The sequence below is a fragment of the Mandrillus leucophaeus genome, unplaced genomic scaffold (genome assembly GCF_000951045.1).
Source record: "Mandrillus leucophaeus isolate KB7577 unplaced genomic scaffold, Mleu.le_1.0 Scaffold552, whole genome shotgun sequence".
Taxonomy (NCBI): Eukaryota; Metazoa; Chordata; class Mammalia; order Primates; family Cercopithecidae; genus Mandrillus; species Mandrillus leucophaeus.
In genome coordinates this window covers 1,109,880-1,129,785 of record NW_012105942.1, presented here as the reverse complement: position 1 = coordinate 1,129,785, position 19,906 = coordinate 1,109,880, and the positions used below count along the sequence as shown (strand labels likewise).

Below are 19,906 nucleotides of genomic sequence, written 5' to 3'. Positions count from 1 at the left end.
TCACAGTGCTTATGTTCAAATCACCCTTATTCTACTTAATAAAAGCACAAGAATAGTGATGGTGGCAATTTGAATATGCCAAAGAGAAGCCATCAGGTGCTTCCATTATGCGAAAAGGGGAAAGTTCTTAAGGAAAAAGAAAAAAATCGTATGCTAAGGTTGCTAAGATCTATGGTAAGAATCCAATCTTCAACCTGTGAAATTGTGAAAAAAGAAAAAAAAAATTGTGCTAGTTTGGCTGTCGCACTTCAGACTGCAAAAGTTATGGCCACAGTGCATAAACGCTTAGTTAGGGTGTAAGAGGGTGGCCAGACGCAGTGGCTCACGCCTGTAATCCCAGCATTTTGGGAGGCCAAGGCAGGATGATCACTTGAGTCCTGGAGTTTGAGATCAGCCTCAGCTGTAACATAGTGAGACTCTATCTCTACAAAAACGTAAAAAAATTAGCTGGGCATGGCAGTGCGTGCCTCTGGTCCCAGCTACTTGAGAGGCTGGGGTGGGAGGATTGTTTGAGTCCAGGAGGTCGAGGCTGCAGTGAGCCATGAGTGTGCCATTGCACTCCAGCCTGGGTGACAGGGTGAGCCCCTGTCTCTAAAAATAAGGAAGAAAATTTAAAAAGTACAAGGCATTAAATTTGTGGGTGGAAGACATGAACAGAAGAAACACGTTCCAATTGATGAGTCGGGTTTGGTACTCTCAGTGGTTTCAGGCATCTGCTGGGCTTCTTTCCCCAAGGATAAGGGGGGACCACTTTAAGTTGTGTACATATACTTTTGGTGTCTATTCTAGGATGAATTAAAATGACAAAAATAAAAACAAAGTTGCAGGATGGAGACCCGAAGCAAAGCAAAAATCATAACCACAAAAACTAAACGAGAAAAAAAAACTCAGGATAGAAAAATTTTATAAAAATTATAGAATTACAATTGTGTCATTAAAACTAGTTTCTATGCCGAAGGGTTCTTCATTTGTGGGGTAGAACAGGCAGCAGGAAGCAGACTTTTTTCTTTGACCCATGTGCATTTTCTAGCTGAGGAATGAAGTGACTTGGAACCAAACTGGGCTTCTCTACTGAGCATGTCCCTCTCCAGCAGGGTCTGGCTTGGGTGGGGCCAGTCTTGCTCATTAAGCTTTTGGACGCTGGATTTCCATTAGCTTTCCACAGTTTTCCAATGACAGGAAATAGCAGAGAGCGGGCTTGATGTGCTTAAAAGCTGCGTATGTATTTCAAGGGGGGAGATTATTAGGACGTTTTTGTTGCAGTGGTTGGGTTTTGTGATACATGCTTGTTTGTTTCTGCTTGTGGAGGAAGTTTGCTATTGAAAGTGTGACTAGTCAGGGGACTGAAAATTAGGAAAATACTAATATACAGAGTAGATGGAATCTGAGTACGTACACCATTTCACAAGGGAATATGTTGTGATATTTGAACTAAGCCCTATGAAAAATACATTTTTCTAGTGGGCCGAGTTTAGTTTTAGATGTCTTGTTTGCATTTTTCTAGGCAAATGTTGACTTTTGTCAGGCTATCTTTAACATGATAGCTGTTTCAGGTTTGACCTATGAGAATAATGAAGCTAGTTGGTGTCTTTTATATGCTTGTCTGGTTGTTTCACAGTTTTTTCAGTGTATGACATAATACTGTACAAAATTAGTACTATATCCGGAAGCACAGTGAGGACTATGTAAGGTTAATTGTGTGCAGTTATTTTCTTTTTAGCCTCTTAAAGAATTATAACTTTCAATTTACTTCTAAAGTGCTTCATTTTCACCCTAACTTGTTTGATTAAAAGAAACTGTACTGTAGCTATCAGAGATTTGAGTTCACAGTTTTTAGCGTCTACAGATTAGTAGCCATTTAACAGTTACCAAGGTCTGGTTATTGGTTTGATGTTGTCACACGCTAAGTAAATATTGATCGAATAAGAATAGGTATCAACATCTTCATTTATTACTGAATATTTAATTGGTTGTCATATTGAATACATGTGAAAATGTATATTGCCCAGATTCTGACATCCAGACTTGGGAAAAAATCTTCTTGCATTTTCTTTATATAATCTAACAGTCTAGCAGTCTTCAAAAAGATTCTTGCTTCATTGAGACTTCCTGACAAAATGAAAAGCAGGGCCACTATAATTAGCGATGACCTCTGCGATTCCTTTTTTTACTGTTGACACTGTAAGGGATGCTCTATATCACTGAAGTGTTTATGGTATTTTGAGGGGGGTGCATGTGTACTTGGGAAGTTTAAGTTTTTTTTTTTTTATTGTCACAAGGAAGATTTGTCTCTTCAAATTATTTGCATCGTGGGTGTGGGAGCTGAATAAATGATAACTGTTGAGGTGATGCTGATGACCTGGACAGTCAGTTGTCCCCTGCATCTACTTTGTAGTGTTCCTGTACAGATGATATGATATATTGATGATCTATAGTTTAGTATCATAGCAGGATCACAAGGCAAGTTACATTGGAAAGGTAAATTTTTAACTTTGATGTTGGTTTTGCTTGCATTTTTTGGTGGACTCCAGACATTGAATGCCTGACCTATTCTCCAGTGTGATTCTCTACCAAATCACTTTTGCAAATGTTGGACTTCGAGAATTTTACCTGTAAGAAAACAAATACATTTCACTGAAGTAAAAACTTATCCTAGCCACCAGCACCTAAAAATAGTTATTTGAAGTTCTCACTAAGTAGTTCTGAACTAAATGAATCCTCAGAGTAGAAATACTTTAAGGAAAAAAAAAAAAAAGGTTTTATAGCACTCCAGATGGCATGTCTGTAATTCCATTGTAGTTACAGCTTTTCCCGCCGAGGGAAAGTTGCTCTTATCGCGCCAGGCTTGGAGGGTCCATTATTTGGATACTCTCTGGCACCTTCTGCTGATCAGCCGGTGGACTGGGGTCAGCATTTGGATATGCTTGCTTAAGCTGGAAAAGTCATTCAGTCTATAGTCTTAGTTTTTAGCATGTATGCTATGTATTGGTAGAACTCTTCAGTACTCCTTTAACTACTTAAAATGGCAGAAGAACTAACGGCCAAAACTTTAGAAGTGAATTATGTTTTTTATGAGGTTTAGGTATTTATGCCTGTTGACTACAGCATTCCAAAGCTTATAGAGAAGAGGATTTGAAAGTGTGAGATCAGTGTAGGCTCCAGCTTGGTGGACTTGTCATAGTGTGGGGGAGTTGATTGACTTTGACAAGCTTTTGTCTTATGACCTATTAAAATGCAGCGTCTGCAGCCTGTGCGTTTATCCTGTGCAGTTAACCTTGGTGGATTTGTCGTTTGCTTATTTGGGAAATGCCTCCTGAACCACTACTGTTATTTTTTAGAGTTTGACTCACACAGAAATAGTATTAGACTGGTTGTTAATTACTGTTGGATACCAAGTGGGCACGAGTTTTATGATGGGGATGGGGAGCCATTTTATGCATAAGATAGTTGTGGGATGAGCTTAGGAAAAATAGGCTCGCTGGCATCTGTCATGATCATGGGAGTCTGTTGGTATTGGCCCTGCTCTGGTTTGAGCGTGGTTATGATGTCACTGGAATAAACTGCACGTTAGCATTTTTTTTTTTCTATGGAGCATTCATTATAGAGGGGTGGCCCAAATAAATGTTCCCTAAATGCCAGGAACATCACAAAAGATACTTATCAGGAAGCCACCGGATGCAAACACTGTGCTAGGAACATGTAGTTGTTTATCTGCACAAAAGTTTTACCCTCTTCATGTGAATATAGTAGCAGATGGGCAGGGAAGAGGTGTGGACAGGAAACTTGATGACAAGCTTGTGCTGTCAGGCCAATTTTATTCCTGCTTTCCCCTGTGAGGAGGAAGCTGCTGAAAGAGATTGGGGAATGTTTATGTATGACCAGCTTAGATATTTAATAGGACTCTTCCCATTCTGTTTATTCTGCCTTTAAAAAAAATGTCCCCAACTTTCAGAGAACTCTGTTTCCAGGTGCCCTGTTCCCCAGCCCTCCAGCAGATGATACGAATAATCTTTTTATGCTGCCTGCATATGCACCAATATTATTGTCAGCAAAAGACACTTGTTTGTTTCAAGTCCACACTGAGGAAAAAAGGATAAAAAACAAGCATAAAACAAGTTCCTGTTTTCTCAGGAACTGTAATTGACTCTTGAACAACACGAGCCTGCACCGCATAGGTCCGCTTATGTGTGAGTTTTTTCAGTAAATCTAATCAGCCTTGTATATAGGCCACTTCTGTATCTGCAACCAAATTCAGGTTGAAAATTACTGTTCGCAGGGTGCTAAACTCGGATACAGATGGCTGACGTTTCCTTGTCCACAGGTTCAGCAAGGCTGACAGCGGGACTTGAGTATGTGTGGATTTGGGTATCTGTGGACCAATCCCCCACAGATACTGAGGGACAACTGTATTTTTTTAAATGAAGAACTGATACACTTCTTAAAAAAAAATGTTGGTGCACTAAAAGCTTAGGTGTTGAGCTTATACTACTTAGGGGAACAATCTAGATGGGGTAAGTGTTGGGTTTGTGAAATATACTGAAGTGGAGGCTGGCAGAAATCAGTTTCTTTGAGGATACAGAAACAGTCTTAACCTTCATACACTAGGAAATCCAAAGCTTCGGCCATCTTAATGCTACTGCTCAGCTGGAATCGACGTTCATTTGTGTGGCTAGAGCTGTGTGACAGGGCAAAGTGGCACTGTGGCTTGTGGGAGTCATACACGTGTTGTCTCCAAGGAAGCTGGCTAACCAAGCTGGGTTCACTTAATGCATAAATATTGTTCTCCTAGTAAAATACTTAAGTGCTTAAGTTTATGAAAACTTCTGTTCAGTAAAAACATCATCTCCCATGTCTGTACCTCGGCAGTCATCCTCCATTGACTGCCACCCTCCATTCCGCGTAATCACCGTTGTCACTCTCTTGCATCCTTCCCTAGTTTCTTTACTCATTTAAAGGAAAATGTGTGTGTGTCCATATTCACATCCTTTGTATGTGTATCTCCCACATGTTTTGCTTTCAACCTATAAGGTGTACTGTCTGTATAAGGTATCCTATCCCTATAAAGTGACCTATCACTTATACCATCTGAATCTTGCTGTTTGTACTTAACAATGTACTTAATAATTGGAGTTATTTTCCCAACTGGGGTGGTAGCCTTTCTCATCTTTTCTCTTTACAGTTGCATAGTATTCTGTTGTCTGAATGTGGTGTAATGCCCCCTGTTGATGGACATGGATCCTTAGCTTTTACAGTGTTGTAGTGAGTCACCTTTACATAATTATTTCACATGTGCACAAATACGTCTGTAGGATACTTTACCACAAGCTTGTCCAACCTGTGGCCTGTAGGCCACACAAGGCCCGGGACAGCTTTGAATTCTGCCCAACACAAATTTGTAAACTTTCTTAGAGCATTATGAGATTTTTTGTTTTGTTTTGTTTTTTTAATCTCATCAGCTATTGTTAGTGTACTTTATGTGTGGCCCAAGACATTCTTCTTTTTCCAGTGTGGCCCAGGGAAGCCACCCCTGCATTACCACAAGCAGGATTACTAAAGTGCGGACACATTTGGAATTTTGAAAGCTGTTGGCAAATTGACTTCCACTGGGCCCATACCAGTTTATTCTTCTGCTAGCAGTTGTTTGAGAATGCCTTCGTTCCCATAGTCTTGCTCAGTGAGTGCATGATTACACTTTTGGATGTCTCCATTCTGAATTTTTAGTTTCATTTCTTCTTCTAAAGGTGTGACAAGCACCTCTTCATATGTTTATGTGCCATTTGTCTTTCCTTCTTTCCTTCTTTCCTTCTTTCTCTTTCTTTTCTTTTCTTTCTCTTTCTTTTCTTTTCTTTTCTTTTCTTTTCTTTTCTTTTCTTTTCTTTTTTCTCTGTTTATCCATTAGCCACTTTCTCTACCATTGGACCAATGATTTAAATTGGCCTAGCCAAAAATTTAAAAATACAATTTGTTTTTTATTTTTTTAATGTTGAGGCAACTTACACCCAAGCTTGTTTTATTGGACTTTTAAATTCAGGTTACTTGAATTCAGATAGAGACCAAATAAAATTGGGAAAGAGAATTATTCCTCTCTAAAAAGCATGTAATGACTATTTGTATGTTATGAGTGTTTAACCAGCATTTCCTATGAAGGACCATTCATTGTGTGATTTCCTGAAGAGATAACAAGAAAATCGTGGCTGCTTTTCAAGCTAGTAGTTATTTTAAAATCTGAATTACCAAGATTTATGAATTGGTTACAAGTTGTTTGACCTATGAATGCTAATCTTATTACCTATGTCTCCCTCTATACTGAGAGCAGGATTCTTTCATCTGTATTACTGGTGCCTGGTGCATATGCTTTGAGAGTACTCAATAAACACTTGTTTTGAAAGAAGAGGATAAGATACTGACCCCACTCACATCCTGATGGTCACTGAAATTCATGAGGGGTGCTCCGTTAGAACATCCTGCTAATGATTATAAAGCCCCAAAACATAGTGGTAATTATCAATTTCACTTTTCAACAAATCATTAGCTGTCAGGCATCATGCTAGGTGCAAGTTATACAGTAGTGAAGTCGTTTTGGGATTGAAGGCAGTGTTGGACAAGGTCTTTAGAGCTGGACGGCCTGGGTTTGAATTGTGGCACTTCTCTTTATTGGTTATATGGCTTTGACCAACCCATCTATCCTCTTTTTACCTTTTTCATCTGTAACATGAGAATAATTTCAGTTCCTTCCTAAAAGGGTTGAGAAGGTTCAAGTTGCTGCATGCAATGTTTCTAGAGCAGTGTTTAACAAATAACTGATATTGTCATGATTATTTGTTATGATTACTGTTATTACTACCATTACTGTTTTTTTTTTAGTAAACAAATATAGTTATTTTCTTGGCAGAATCTCTATGTGATGACAGTGGCTGATCATTTATTATGAATTTATTATGTGCCAGGCACTTTATGTATTATAGCATCTAATCTAATACTTGGAATCAACCAATGAGTACATTTTATTATCCTTTTTTTTTTTTTTTTTGCTTATGAGGAAGCTGAAACTCAGCAAGGCTAAAATAACTTGTCTGCAGTTACATGGCTAATAAGCAGAGCTGAAATTCTAATCCTGTTTTATTTCCCAGTCTTGATCTCCAAACCACCAGGCTATTTTATTCAGACATAGGTAACTTCTCACAGAAAGAATGTGGCTTCAGGCTGGACGTGGTGGCTCATGCCTATAATCCCAGCACTTTGGGAGGCTGAGGCGGGTGGATCACTTGAGGTCAGGAGTTTGAGACCAGCCTGGCCAACATGGCGAAACCCTGTCTCTACTAGAAATATGAAAATTAGCCAGGTGTGGTGGCGTGTGCCTGTAATCCCAGCTAGTCGGGAGGCTGAGGCAGGAGAATCGCTTGAACCCAGCAGGTGGAGATTGCAGTGAGCTGATAACATGCCATGGCACTTCAGCCCTGGGCAACAGAGGGAAACTCCATCTGAAAAACAAAGCAAAAGAAAAGAAAGAATATAGCTTCAGCTTTGATTATTACGCAGAATTGGGTCTCTACCTGAGAGAAGGAATTGGAGCAGATGCCGTTCACCAAAATTTCTGACCATACTACTCGGTGTGCATAATTGATTGATGAGAACTCAGCAGGGTTCTGGATGTCTCTGTCATCTCTGCTAGTGTGTGTTGTTGGATTGCCAGTATTACAAGGTTTATATGCATTATGGTTATGTGAATAAAGATATCCAATATTAGAGTCCTTCATGATTTGTGTGGCCTCTGGTTGTTTAGCTTTAACTTCAGGAAATTGTATCCATTTCCAAGATTGCCTTAGTTGCTGGTGGAGAATGCTTTGCCTGGCACATGTCTTTTTCTTGACTCCATCCTTAATGACAGCAGTAGGGACTTGCTTTCAACAAAGAAGATTGTTATTGCTACTGGATGTTATTTAAAAGTATGCCTTAGTTTTCATATACCCGTCTCTCCAACATATGAAGAAAGGGACTCATATGTTGATAAAGTAAGATTTTTTTTGTTTCATTTTTATTTAGAGTTGTTAGAATAAAGAATTAATGGTTTATCTCACTAATATTAACTCAAGTATTAGGTTTTAAAAAATTGAACATCATTTGGAAAAAATGGAATACTTTGACAACCATAGCTCTTAGGTATGAGGGTCATAAAATGCAAGTGGGAGTAATGATGACCCGAGATCTATATGTACTCTCAGTTTCTTAATGCTTATTTTCTAATGCTCTCCTCAGAATATGCAGAAGTCAACATCAAGATGTTTTTGAGTACAAGTCACTGAAATCCCTGGCTCATTGAGCCTGGCTCATTGAGCCCTCTTCTCTGTGATTCTCTTGCTAGTGTCCTTTGTTGTGTGACAGTGTGTCACCAGGCTTTTTCTTCTCTGTGGATTCAAGATGACAACAGCATTTAACAGAGTTATGTATACAATGTTCAGAGACAGCAGAAGGGGCCTCCTCTTCCTGTGGCTCTTTTTAGAGGGAGCGATCCTTTTCCAGAAGCCGACCAGTGGACTTCGTGCATATTTTCTTGGCAAGGGGTGGGAGACTACCACGATTGCCCTAGACCAGTAGATGCTACCCTTCAGGCCCATCCGGAGCTAGCCTCTGTTGAAACACATATGGAAGAGGGGAAGTGGAACAAAATTTAGGTTCTGTTAAAAAGGAGAAAGAGTGGAAGAAATATATGCTCTGAATGTCACCTGATCCCATCTAGACTTGAACTAGCGAAGATTGTAGTTCATATGTTTTGTATGTGTGAGTTTAATTTAAACTGGATATTAGTTTACATCTTTATAGTAATAGTTCTGTCTCTCTAATAGGTCCCTTATCCCTTTAAAAATAAATAAACAAGTGATATAGTGGGTTATAAAGGTAACTAGGGTGAGCAGCATTGGATTACTTGTTCATCCTCCCTATATAGATAATATGAACTAACAAATAGTCCCTTTGGAATGTATTTATACTTACTTGAATATGAAGTATAGTATTTTCTAGACCATCTGACACTTAAGAAACATAAACCTATGAGGGTAAGGACTTACTTGCACTCTGCTGCTCAAAATCTGCTTGTTTTTGTTATTCCTTCTTCAGATATTTCTTCTTCCTTGTTCCCTTTCCCCCTCCCCCTCCTCTCTCTTCCTCCTCCCACTCCACCCCGCCTCTCCTGCCTTTTCCCCTTCTCCTTTTAAATGATGAATATATTTGAGAAGCATCACTCCATTATTTCTCAAGTAGAGTTAGGTGGCTGCTGAATCATTTCTATATTTGTTCCCCTCCCCCCCACGTTTGTTGCGTTAATGGCATCAAATAGTGCAGTATTAAAAGACCTTCTCTTTTAATAGCTATAGACCCTTTGGGGAGGTGAACGTACAAGCACTTGATTGTGGGTATCAGCAGGATGCTCTACATATCCTCTACCCACAAGCAGATGAAAACTAGTTTTGTCAGATGTAGAAAATGGCCAGATTAGAACTGTCTATACATTGCCGGTATGTTTAAAGTTCAATGGTTATTTGTTGCAAAGTTTTGTTGTTTTCTCAAAGCTCAAGTGAAAGCCTCCCTCCATCCTCTCGCTACCATTTTTGAAGCTTAGAAATGCATTCCTTCCCATTTTGTGAATCTTGGGTTCTTGAAAAATGGGTTGAGCTCTCTTAGTAGAAATCAAAGACCCTCATATTGCTTGTGATCTCAGCAGAGAATGGGAGCTACTCAGCTGGCAGCAGCATCTACCCTGTTCCCTGCTCAGGGGTTTTATTAACAGTAAGGTCCCAGTTTCCTCAAGGTTTTAAGGAAACATCTGAACCCAAGAATTAGCATGAACCCCTTGCTCGAAGTTGTTTGTGTGTTTGTAAGGTTGTGTATCTGCTTTGCTTTGCTGGCTGTAGTATTCTGATTAAGGGCCAATGTTTTAAGTAGCATGATGTTATATGGTTGGCAGTTCAGCCTACTGATAGAGATAGCACGTTAAAATGTACCTCCTTTTTTTAAACTTTGGAAAAAAAAAGAATGGGTTTATGTAACACAGCTCCTTACCTAAACCAGTACTGATCCTCTATTGATGATGGTTTTCTGCTTCGTTGCATGTTAAATGATGCATGCTTTTTCTCATGAAGCTGTCAAAATAACGAATACTTTTATCAACCCAGATGGAGCATGCCAACATGGTAATTGTGTCAAAACCACATGCTTGTCTAATGGGCGGGCTGTTCACAGCAGTGTTCTTTTTGGTTGATGATAAGTAGAAAGATCATTACTTAATGTATTATATAACTATACTAATGATGGATTTTGGGTAATTATAATTAAATATTAGTCAATGAGCATTGCCAGAATTTGGGAAACCTTAGTTCCAGTTTTGGCTTGCCCATCTGACTTTACCATCTCAGGCAAATCTCCTGGTCTTTCTGATCCTCAGTTTTGTTGTTGATAAAATAAAGTGAGGATATTAGGCTAGATGACTGAACAATACTCATTTAGTAAGTACTTATTAGGTACCTATTATGTGCCAGTCTAGATGCTGGAAACATAGCAGTATATAAAAGAAAGATCCCAGCCCTCATGGAGCTTTCGTTTTAGAGGGAATGTCAGCATTCCACTGCAAGAGTTCTCATTTTCATGGGTGATAGAGTTTAAAGGCTTATCCACATCTGAAAGAAACTCAGGGTTATAGGCATGATAATTAGGGTGAGTGAATGTACTGTAATCATGTTTTCTTCATGGTGGTAATTTGTTCAAGAAACCATTTTATCAACAAAGAAGGTAGTGTTTTGTTTTGAGCTCTGTTGAACTCTTGAAACTGTTTCAAGAATATGTTGAGTAATGATCCAATTAGTCTTTTCCATTGTTTTCTGTCTTGTAACTTCTATTTGGATGGGTGACAATGATCGTCACTTTTGAGGCTCTTAACCCTTGTAGGTGTTGTGAATACAGTGGTGATTGAGGATGACTTTGTGAGGCTTAACCATATGGTTTTGTCGGTGCTCTTCATGTCTGTATTTGTACTTTGTCTTCAGTTTCTGTTGACCGGCTCAGTTATGATTACATGGTCAAGCAATAACGTTCAAATGGGATTTTCTTTGTGATTTAAATTCATCTATAAATTTCTTACTTTTAAGAGAGAGTATTCTGAATAAATCTGAGAACACATTTTTGTTATTTTGTAGTCATTTTCACTAACTGGCAGGAGCCTTCTTTGAGTACTAGGCCAAGGACTCTGTGGTTGAGCAGGTCATTCACACATAATGGAACTGTGATTGCATTTGAAATGTGTTTGAGGGAAGGTATACACAGCTGGGTGGTTCTCCATTAGTGGCCTTGGATAAGTGACTTCTGTTTATTATTTGTAAAATAGGGATAATACATACTTTGTAGAGTATTTTGAGAAACAGATTATGGGTACTGTGTCAGACAGTAAACAGTGAGTAGTGACCCTTATGATTAAAATATAAACAACTATTAATGCTTTTAACATAATAGTGGAAACTCAAATTTTATATTTCACTGCTTCTAAAATATTTTGGCCAAAAAGCAGCCTTAGCTGATTGGTTCCCAGACTGTTTCTCACAGCCAAAGTAATTAGAGAGCTGCCAATTTACCTTGGTTAGCTTAGACAAGTATGGGGCATTTTGGTTTTAATTTTACCAGGACATTTATTCAGCTCTTAGAATGTAGCTAGAGAGTATATACTAGAAATATACTTTGGTTATTTCATGATTAAAGTAAATAATACTGTCCACTTAAATGGTACATGGGAAATAGTACGTTAAAGAAGGAAAAAAGGTTTTCTGTGCAATATGGAGCTGGTTTACCTGTCCTCGGGTCTTGTTGGAAAATATACTTTTGAATTTCAAATACCTGAGAATGAGAAGCAGCATAGAATATGTAGGTGGGATAGTTAACTATTCCCTCTTACATAGCATTGCTGTCAAGGATATTACTGTCCCCTGATCTCCCTGCCCCGCTATGTATTTCTCCTGGCCCTCATGCGTTTTCTTCTGCCTGACCTTACATGTTGATGGTGATAAGAGCTCTTTTAAGGATCCTCTAAGTTTAAGCTACCCTTTTTCTCTAGGTGATGTATCTCCTGCTATCACCCATATGCTGACAACGTCCAAACCCTATCTCTAGTGTGTATCTAGTCTCCAGTCAAAACCTGCTTGTCTCGGGGTCATCTAGACATCTCCACAACTTCTCAATCATAGTGAATTCAAAATTGAATTATATATGTCAGCCACTTTTACAGGTGTTCCCCATTTCCATGAATGTTTCTACCATCGCTCTAGTCTTCCATGACCTGGGCATTTTCCTTGACTCTTTCCTCTCTTTGACTTTCTATATTCAGCCTGGATATCAAGTCATATCCACTCTACTTCTTTACCTTTAGATTAATATCTTGCCCTTTACCCTACTGTTTTCTGCCATAGTAGAGACCATCATCTTCTCAGGTCTGGATCAACCAGAGATCGGATCAACCCAATCTCCTGGATGTCTTTCTGCTTCAGTTTTTTCTTTCATCCTGTACTTTACAGCCAAGTTGGGCTAAGTGAAATGAGAATCTTATTACATTTCTCCTCTACTTCAAGCACTTATGTAACTTCTCATTGCTTTTCAAATAACCCCCGCATTGGCTTTAAAATAACACAAAATCTTTTATGTTTTGGCTTCTGCCTTCCTTTCTTACTTCATTATTACCAGTTCAGCTTCCACCCGTCCTATCTTCACTCATAAGCCCCCACTTCGCTTGTACAGAGGATTATTGTTCTGTGCCTGTGGTTTCCTTTTTTATGAGGAATGTTCTCATGTTTCCACACAACTCCCTATGCCTGACACATACCTTCCATTCTGGCTATTTTGTCTGAATAATGAGTACCCATTTAAAAAAATAAACTCAGATGTCAACTTCTGCAGAAACGCCTGCCTGGTGACCCTTTTCTTCTCCTAACCTGGTGGGTTAAGTCCTTTGCTGCTTGTTGTTGTTGTCGTTGTTGTTGTTATTGTTTTGAGACAGGATCTCGCTCTGTTGTCTAGGCTGGAGTGCAGTGACACAATCTTGGCTCACTGCAACCTCTGCCTCCCGGGTTCAAGCAATTCTCCTGCCTCAGCCTCCCAAGTAGCTGGGATTACAGAGACGTGCCACCACGCTCGGCTAATTTTTGTATTTTTAGTAGAGATGGGATTTTGCCATGTTCAAGCCAGGATGGTCTCCAACTCCTGACCTCAAGTGGTCCACCCTCCTCAGCCTCCCAAAGTGCTGGGATTATAGGCATGAGCCACCGCACCTGGCCTAGTCCTGTGCTTTTTGTGCAACATGCTATTGACTTATCTATGCTTATTTGTAGCCCTCACTCCCTTAGCTCTTCAAAGGTTGTCTTTATTCATGTGCCTATGGCTTACCACATCATAGAAGCCATTAAATATAGGCAAATTGACTTGACTATTTTTGTGGTTGCATATTAGATGTGAAAAACATTTTTAAGTTATTTTTATTGAGAAAGTTTACATATCACAAAATTCACCCTTTTAAAGTGGCTGGTTTTGGATATATTCATAAGGTTGCCGGGGGTGAGGGGGAATGCAGAGTGACTACTAATGGGCACAGGATTTCTTTCTGGAGTGATGAAAATGCTCTAGAATTAGTGATGATGGTTGCACAACCTTGTGAGTATACTCAAAATCACTAACTGTATACTTTAAGAGGGTGAAATTTATGGTACATGAATTATGTCTTAATAAAGCTTTAAAACAAGTGTACTTTTTTTTGACTTATTCAAGTTTGTACCACTTAAAAAGTTAAGAAAAAAATTTTTAAGAGATGGGGTCTCACTCTGTTTCTCAGGCTGGCCTCAGACTCTGGGCTCAAGCATGTTTCTTGTCTCAGACTCCCAAGTAGCTGGGACTACTAGAATACACCATGTCCGTCTCTAAGGTTTTATCACCTTTGAAGATAGCTGGGACACTGCTCGTTGTCCAGGGTGCCAGGACTCTGGGCACTTATTATTGGCAAGGGAGGGGAGAGTGAATGTGATCAGCTGTCTCTGCAGGCCCTGCCTGTTGTCCTTTATGTCATCATGCTGCAACACTTTAAAAGTCCCTCTTTGCTTATGTAAAATTTAGTTATTTTCAGAATTAATTTAAATTTTGTTCTAATTTAGTTATGATAAGAGCAATCGTCGGATGCATTTATTCCACCTCATAATGTCTTCATTTGGTATGGATTATGGCCCTTAGATATTTTTCTTATATATACAAAGAAAAGTGTGATTACGGTTGGGTGGGATGGAGGTTTGGGGTTTTGATTAGAATTTGAGTACCTTTTCCAGAAGATTTAACTTTTGCATTGGAACATTGATGGTGAATTACGGGATTTAATACTGGAACACAGAATAATATGTTTTTGTTCCAGATTTTACCTTCTTGCTGTTACACACCATACACTTAAAATTGGTTTTTCTAATACCTAGCACTTTGATAGATTTTGGGTTTAATGTATGAAATTGTAGTGAAATGTGTCTCATTGCTTACTAGCACTGTTGATAATGTTTTCATGTTACAGAATAAAGAATACCAAGTACAGATGAAAGTACTTTTTCTTAAAAAAATTGGATTTTAAAAATCAATTATTGTTTATAACAAGTTGAAAGCAAATAAAATCAATCCCTGTTTCTTGAGTTCTTGATGATTTTATAACTATATAGAACTTAGAACACACAGAGTTCTATTGTGATGCTAGTTTTGGGTCTGTGATTCTGATAGAGAATTCAAAAAGGTAGAGCAACAGTCTCCATTTTGTCTTAGGCTTTTCAATCTTCTTTCTTGATGTGCTTTCTCCCAGTTATCTGTTACTCCCCTTCCCGTCTTTCCTTATCATGCCCCTTGCAACCAAACTGAATTTGAGAGAAGTTATAAAATGACATTTTGTGATTTTTGTTTTGATTACAGCATAAGCTGTGACCATGACTACTGAAGTAGGCTCTGCGTCTGAAGTGAAGAAGGACTCTGGCCAGTTAGGAACAGATGCAACCAAGGAAAAGCCTAAAGAAGTAGCAGAAAATCAGCAGAATCAGTCATCCGATCTAGAGGAGGAAAAAGGTTCCCAGCCAGCTCCTGCAGCTGAAAGCCAAAGTAGTCTACGCCGCCAGAAGAGAGAGAAGGAAACATCTGAGAGCAGGGGTATTTCTCGGTTCTTACCGCCATGGCTTAAGAAGCAAAAGTCATATACCTTAGTAGTGGCCAAAGATGGAGGAGATAAAAAAGAACCCACCCCAGCTGTTGTTGAAGAACAGGTCTTAGAGAAAGAGGAACCCCTTCCGGAAGAACAGAGACAGGATAAGGGTGATGCTGAAGAAATGGCTCAGAAGAAACAACAAGAGATTAAGGTTGAAGTCAAGGAAGAAAAACCCTCAGTGAGCAAAGTGGAGACGCAGGTATGTTTGGGAATAATTGACTGGAAATGAAAACCTGATAGCATAACCACATAACAAAAAGAGTTTGTTTTGGATCATTTCCAGATTTCTTGTACTGAGATACTGCTTTGGCTTAATGTATACGGAATGGGTCTTAGATTGGTCTACCATAGCCTTTCCCTGTTACTCCTTGAAAAAAAATTCCACTATATATGCACATTGCTAAAAAATTCATGTCTGTAACCTGTTAAGGTGAGATAGATACTCTGAGCCCTGCCATCTGTTTTTTAAACAGAATGCTCTTTTATGCCTCTTTTAAGTTTTCACCAGACAGTAAGTAGTAGATTTGTATGTGTGCATTTTGGTTGCCTAACAAAGCCTAGATTTTGCCATGGTATAAGATTTTAATTGGAAATGTTATTATTTGAGATGATACTTAAACTGTAGTTGCTGGGATGTAGTTTCTTTGATTCATTTAATGCTAAATAATCAACTTGGCAAAATGAGAATTTTGACCATGAGAAGAGGATGAGGGGAAATATACTTTCTATTGGAATTTTCAAGTCTTTAAAAATCTGAGAGTTACAGTGTTTAAAGTAACGATCCTAATTCTTATGAAACATTTTCCTTTTAATATGTTGTCATCTGCAAGTTGGTTGACTATAGTATCAATTTAATTTTTTTTCCTCAACAGCCTACTGAATTAGTAAGTAAGGAGAGAGAAGAGAAGGTAAAGGAAACACAGGAAGACAAATTTGAAGGAGAAGCAGCAAAGAGGGAGACCAAGGAAGTTCAGACCAATGAACTGAAAGCAGAGAAGGCATCTCAAAAAGTCACCAAGAAGACCAAAACTGTCCAGTGTAAAGTGACCCTCTTAGATGGCACCGAATACAGCTGTGACCTGGAGGTGAGATAAGGAGCTGAGAGCTAGCTTAATGTGTGGATTGTGACATGGCATGATGAATAGATTTTTGTGTTTTACTAAGTTCCTATAAGCCAGTTTATTACAGTTTTGTACTAAAAAAAAAAATACATTGAAGTGGGTCATCATTTCTGTCACAAACAATATTTCATGACCTTAGGTTAAGCAGGGATGCTATTCTGCCAGTCTGCACCAGTCATGTTTACTGGTTGGTGTGTATTCTGAATGGGTGTTAAATATTTGGAATATTGCTTTTGGCTAGAAGATGTTTTTCTTGAGGGAAAATGATAGCACTAGGCTGACATTTCGGAATAAAGAAGTTTCAGCAGTAAACTTAGCTCCAAGTGTTTTATCCTGAGACAGATACTGGCTTAACATCTAATTAATTTAGTTTCATTTAATTAAAAAACACCTGTGATTTGCAAAACATACAGTTAGTGCTGTTGCTGACAGAAGTCAGTTTAATCTTTTAATGCATCTAGTAACTTATAATTTTATATCCATCAGAAGAGTTTGTTGCTTTCCACAAATTATTTACGTAACATATACTGATAGCTAATGTTTACTGAAGAACTGTGTGAAGTGCTTTGAACGGATTATCTTGTTTAATGGATTATCTTGTTTTGTTGATTTAAGAATCAATAAAGGTAGATATTATCATTGCTATTTTCAGTGTTACATGTTACAATGGGGAACTTAAGGCTTAGAGAAGTTAAATTCCTTGCCCAAAGTTTCACAGCTGGTTAGAGGTTGAACAAGGATTCCACCCCCTGAAGTTTGGTTCTAGAGCTCACGAACCTCACCACAGAACTAACTATGCTGTTTGGTCTGGTACATGTGGGACTTATCTTGCCTATTTCTTTTGCGTCCTCATCTATTAAATATTAGACACATTTTTCCCTAATTCGTTGCATTCTTATTAAAAAGAGAAGTTACACTGCAATAACAATGAAAGTATTCAGCTTCGTAAAGACACTTAGGTCTATCTAGTTGAACAGTAGTTTATTATATATTTGAATGTGTATTATACTGCAAAGTGCTGAGGGTACTAATATGAATAATTCTTGATTCTTGCTCTTTGTATTAGTTACCTATAATTTTATTTTACTCATTTTAGTTATAATTTTTCTGATTTCAATTGTTTAAAGAAAAGGAGTAGCAAAAGAAGATTAAAAATCCTTATCTTAGTGTGTGCTATTGTAACAAAATACCTTCAACTGGGTAAGTTAAAAACAACATGAATTTATTGCCCACAGCTCTGGAGGCTGGGAAGTCCCAGATCAGTACACCAGAAAATTTGGTGTCTGGTGAGGAGCTTGCTCTCTGCTTCCAGGATGGCCCCTCCTTTCTTGATCTTTACATGGTGGATAGGGCAAGTGCTGTGTTCTCACCTGACCGAAGGACAAGGCAGCTCCCTTCAGCCTCAGTTACAAGAGCACTACCCCCATTCATGAAGGCAGGGTGATTAAGTCACTTCCTAAAGACACCACCTCTTAATGCCACCACCATAGGGATTAGGTTTCAGCGTGAATTGTGGAGGAATGCATTGAGACCACGGCAGTCCTTAAAGCTTTCTTTTCTTCTGCTCTTTTTAACACTTCCCTTTGTCCTTTCCTGAGACTCCCTCTCTATGCCAGGGAGAGAGGAGAAGTCTTGGGGATAGGAGTGAGAGACCATAAAGAAAGGGACAGAATGGTTTTCTGAACTTGACTCAATTACATTATATTTGATTGCATGTCCCTTGTCTTTCCTACCTATCCTGGAAATTAGGGGATGTAGATTTTTGAGAACCAACTTGATGTTATGTAACCTTGAGTCATTTACTCAACCTCTGTAGACCTCAGGTTCTTCATCTATAGAGATTGCTTAGATCATCTAGAATGCCTTTTCATTTCTAAAGTTCTTTATGTCACTAAACCACAAGACTCACCAACATACTTTATGGTTTAAATCTATCTTTGTTCTCTTTTTTTAAAAATCATAAAACGTTTAAAAAACTACAAAAATATAAAAATAATAGAGGAGACAATTGTGTATCCAGCACAAAAATTTCAATCAGTTGTTACCATTTTGCCATTTGTTTTAGATTTTTTTTTTTTTTTTGAGATGGAGTCTCACTCTTTCGCCAGGCAGGAGTGCAGTGGTGCGATCTCAGCTCACTGAAGCCTCTGACTTTCTCATTCAAGCGATTCTCCTGCCTCAGCCTCCCGAGTAGCTGGGATTACAGGCATGAGCCACTACACCTAGCTAGTTTTTGTATTTTTAGTCGAGACAGGGTTCCACCATGTTGGCCAGGATGGTCTCTATCTCCTGACCTCGTGATCCGCCTGCCTTGGCCTCCCAAGTGCTGGAATTACAGTGTTTTAGATCTTTAACAAAATAGAACATTAAAGACATTGCCAAAGTCTCATTCTCATCTTTTCCTTCTAGTCCTGCATGTATCTTTTTGTGATATATAAATCTATTCATTTAAATTGTTGTATCGTATTTCTTTGACTAAACTAGTTTATTCCCCTCCTAAGTCACAGTTTCTTTGTATACTGTAAGAAATAGTTCTTCAGTGAACATTTTAAGACATGTTTCCTTGTGTAAGAGTTTCTTGAGGGTAGATACCTAGTGGTGGAATTGTTAGATTGATGGAATCCAGTTTTACTTCTTCAGTTTCCCCAGATATTGCCAAAGTAATAAATGAAATTGATAAAATTTACAATTTACATTTCAACCAGCAACCATTAAGTTTGATTTTGCCATATTGTCATCAGTGATTCTTGTTATCAGACTTATTAATTTGGACCAATCAAATGAAATAGCTTGTCAGTATTTTAACTTGCATTTGTTTGATCACTGTCAGCTTTCACTAGGTTATGTTGCAATAACCAAAAAACCTCAAATCTTCATGACTTTTAATAAAAATGGTTTATTTCTTGCTCATGTTACATGTGCTTGGTGGGTTAATGTTACAGCTTTTTTCCATATCATCTTTATCTCTGATCAAGACTGAAAGAATAGCCTCTACGTGGGACATGCTGGTTTCATGATAAAGGGAAAAGAAAACACAGCAAAACCACACTACGGTTCTTGAATCTTCTGCTTGGAAGTGGTATATATTACTTTAACTCACATTTCATTGGCCAATTAAGTCTCATGGCCAAGGCTGATAACAATAAGTGGGCAAGTATGATCCTCTCATGGGAAGGATACTCAAAACCATGAAAACAGTACTACAGCTCATATTAGGCTGGTGCAAAAGTAATTGCAGTTTTTGCCATTAAAATTAATGAGGCTGGGCACGGTGGGTCATGCCTGTAATCCTAGCACTCTGGGAGGCTGAGGCAGGCAGATCACGTGAGGTCAGGGATTCGAGACCAGCCTGACAAACATGGTGAGACCCCATCTTTACCAAAAATACAATTAGCCGGGCGTGGCGGTGGGTGCCTATAATCTGAGGTACTCAGGAGGCTGAGGCAGGAGAATCACTTGAACCCCGGAGGCAGAGGTTGCAGTGAGCTGAGGTTGTGCCACTGCACTTCACTCTGGGTGACAGAGTGAGACTCTTGTT

At 38.7% G+C, this 19,906-nt stretch overlaps 1 protein-coding gene across 2 annotated transcripts in view; it reads left to right on the top strand.

Annotated features, from left to right (window-relative positions):
• LOC105552377 (band 4.1-like protein 2) overlaps positions 1–19,906 on the top strand; it is a 179,187-nt gene that overhangs the window by 38,376 nt on the left and 120,905 nt on the right. The window contains exons 1-3 of one of the 2 annotated variants that reach the window (XM_011998023.1): positions 1,018–1,218; positions 14,962–15,446; positions 16,120–16,332. In XM_011998023.1, the coding sequence (XP_011853413.1) occupies positions 14,976–15,446; positions 16,120–16,332 (684 nt within the window). In that variant the 5' untranslated portion in view covers positions 1,018–1,218; positions 14,962–14,975. Of the gene's footprint in view, positions 1–1,017; positions 1,219–14,961; positions 15,447–16,119; positions 16,333–19,906 lie in introns of those variants that run through there. The other variant, XM_011998024.1, reaches the window with a different exon arrangement.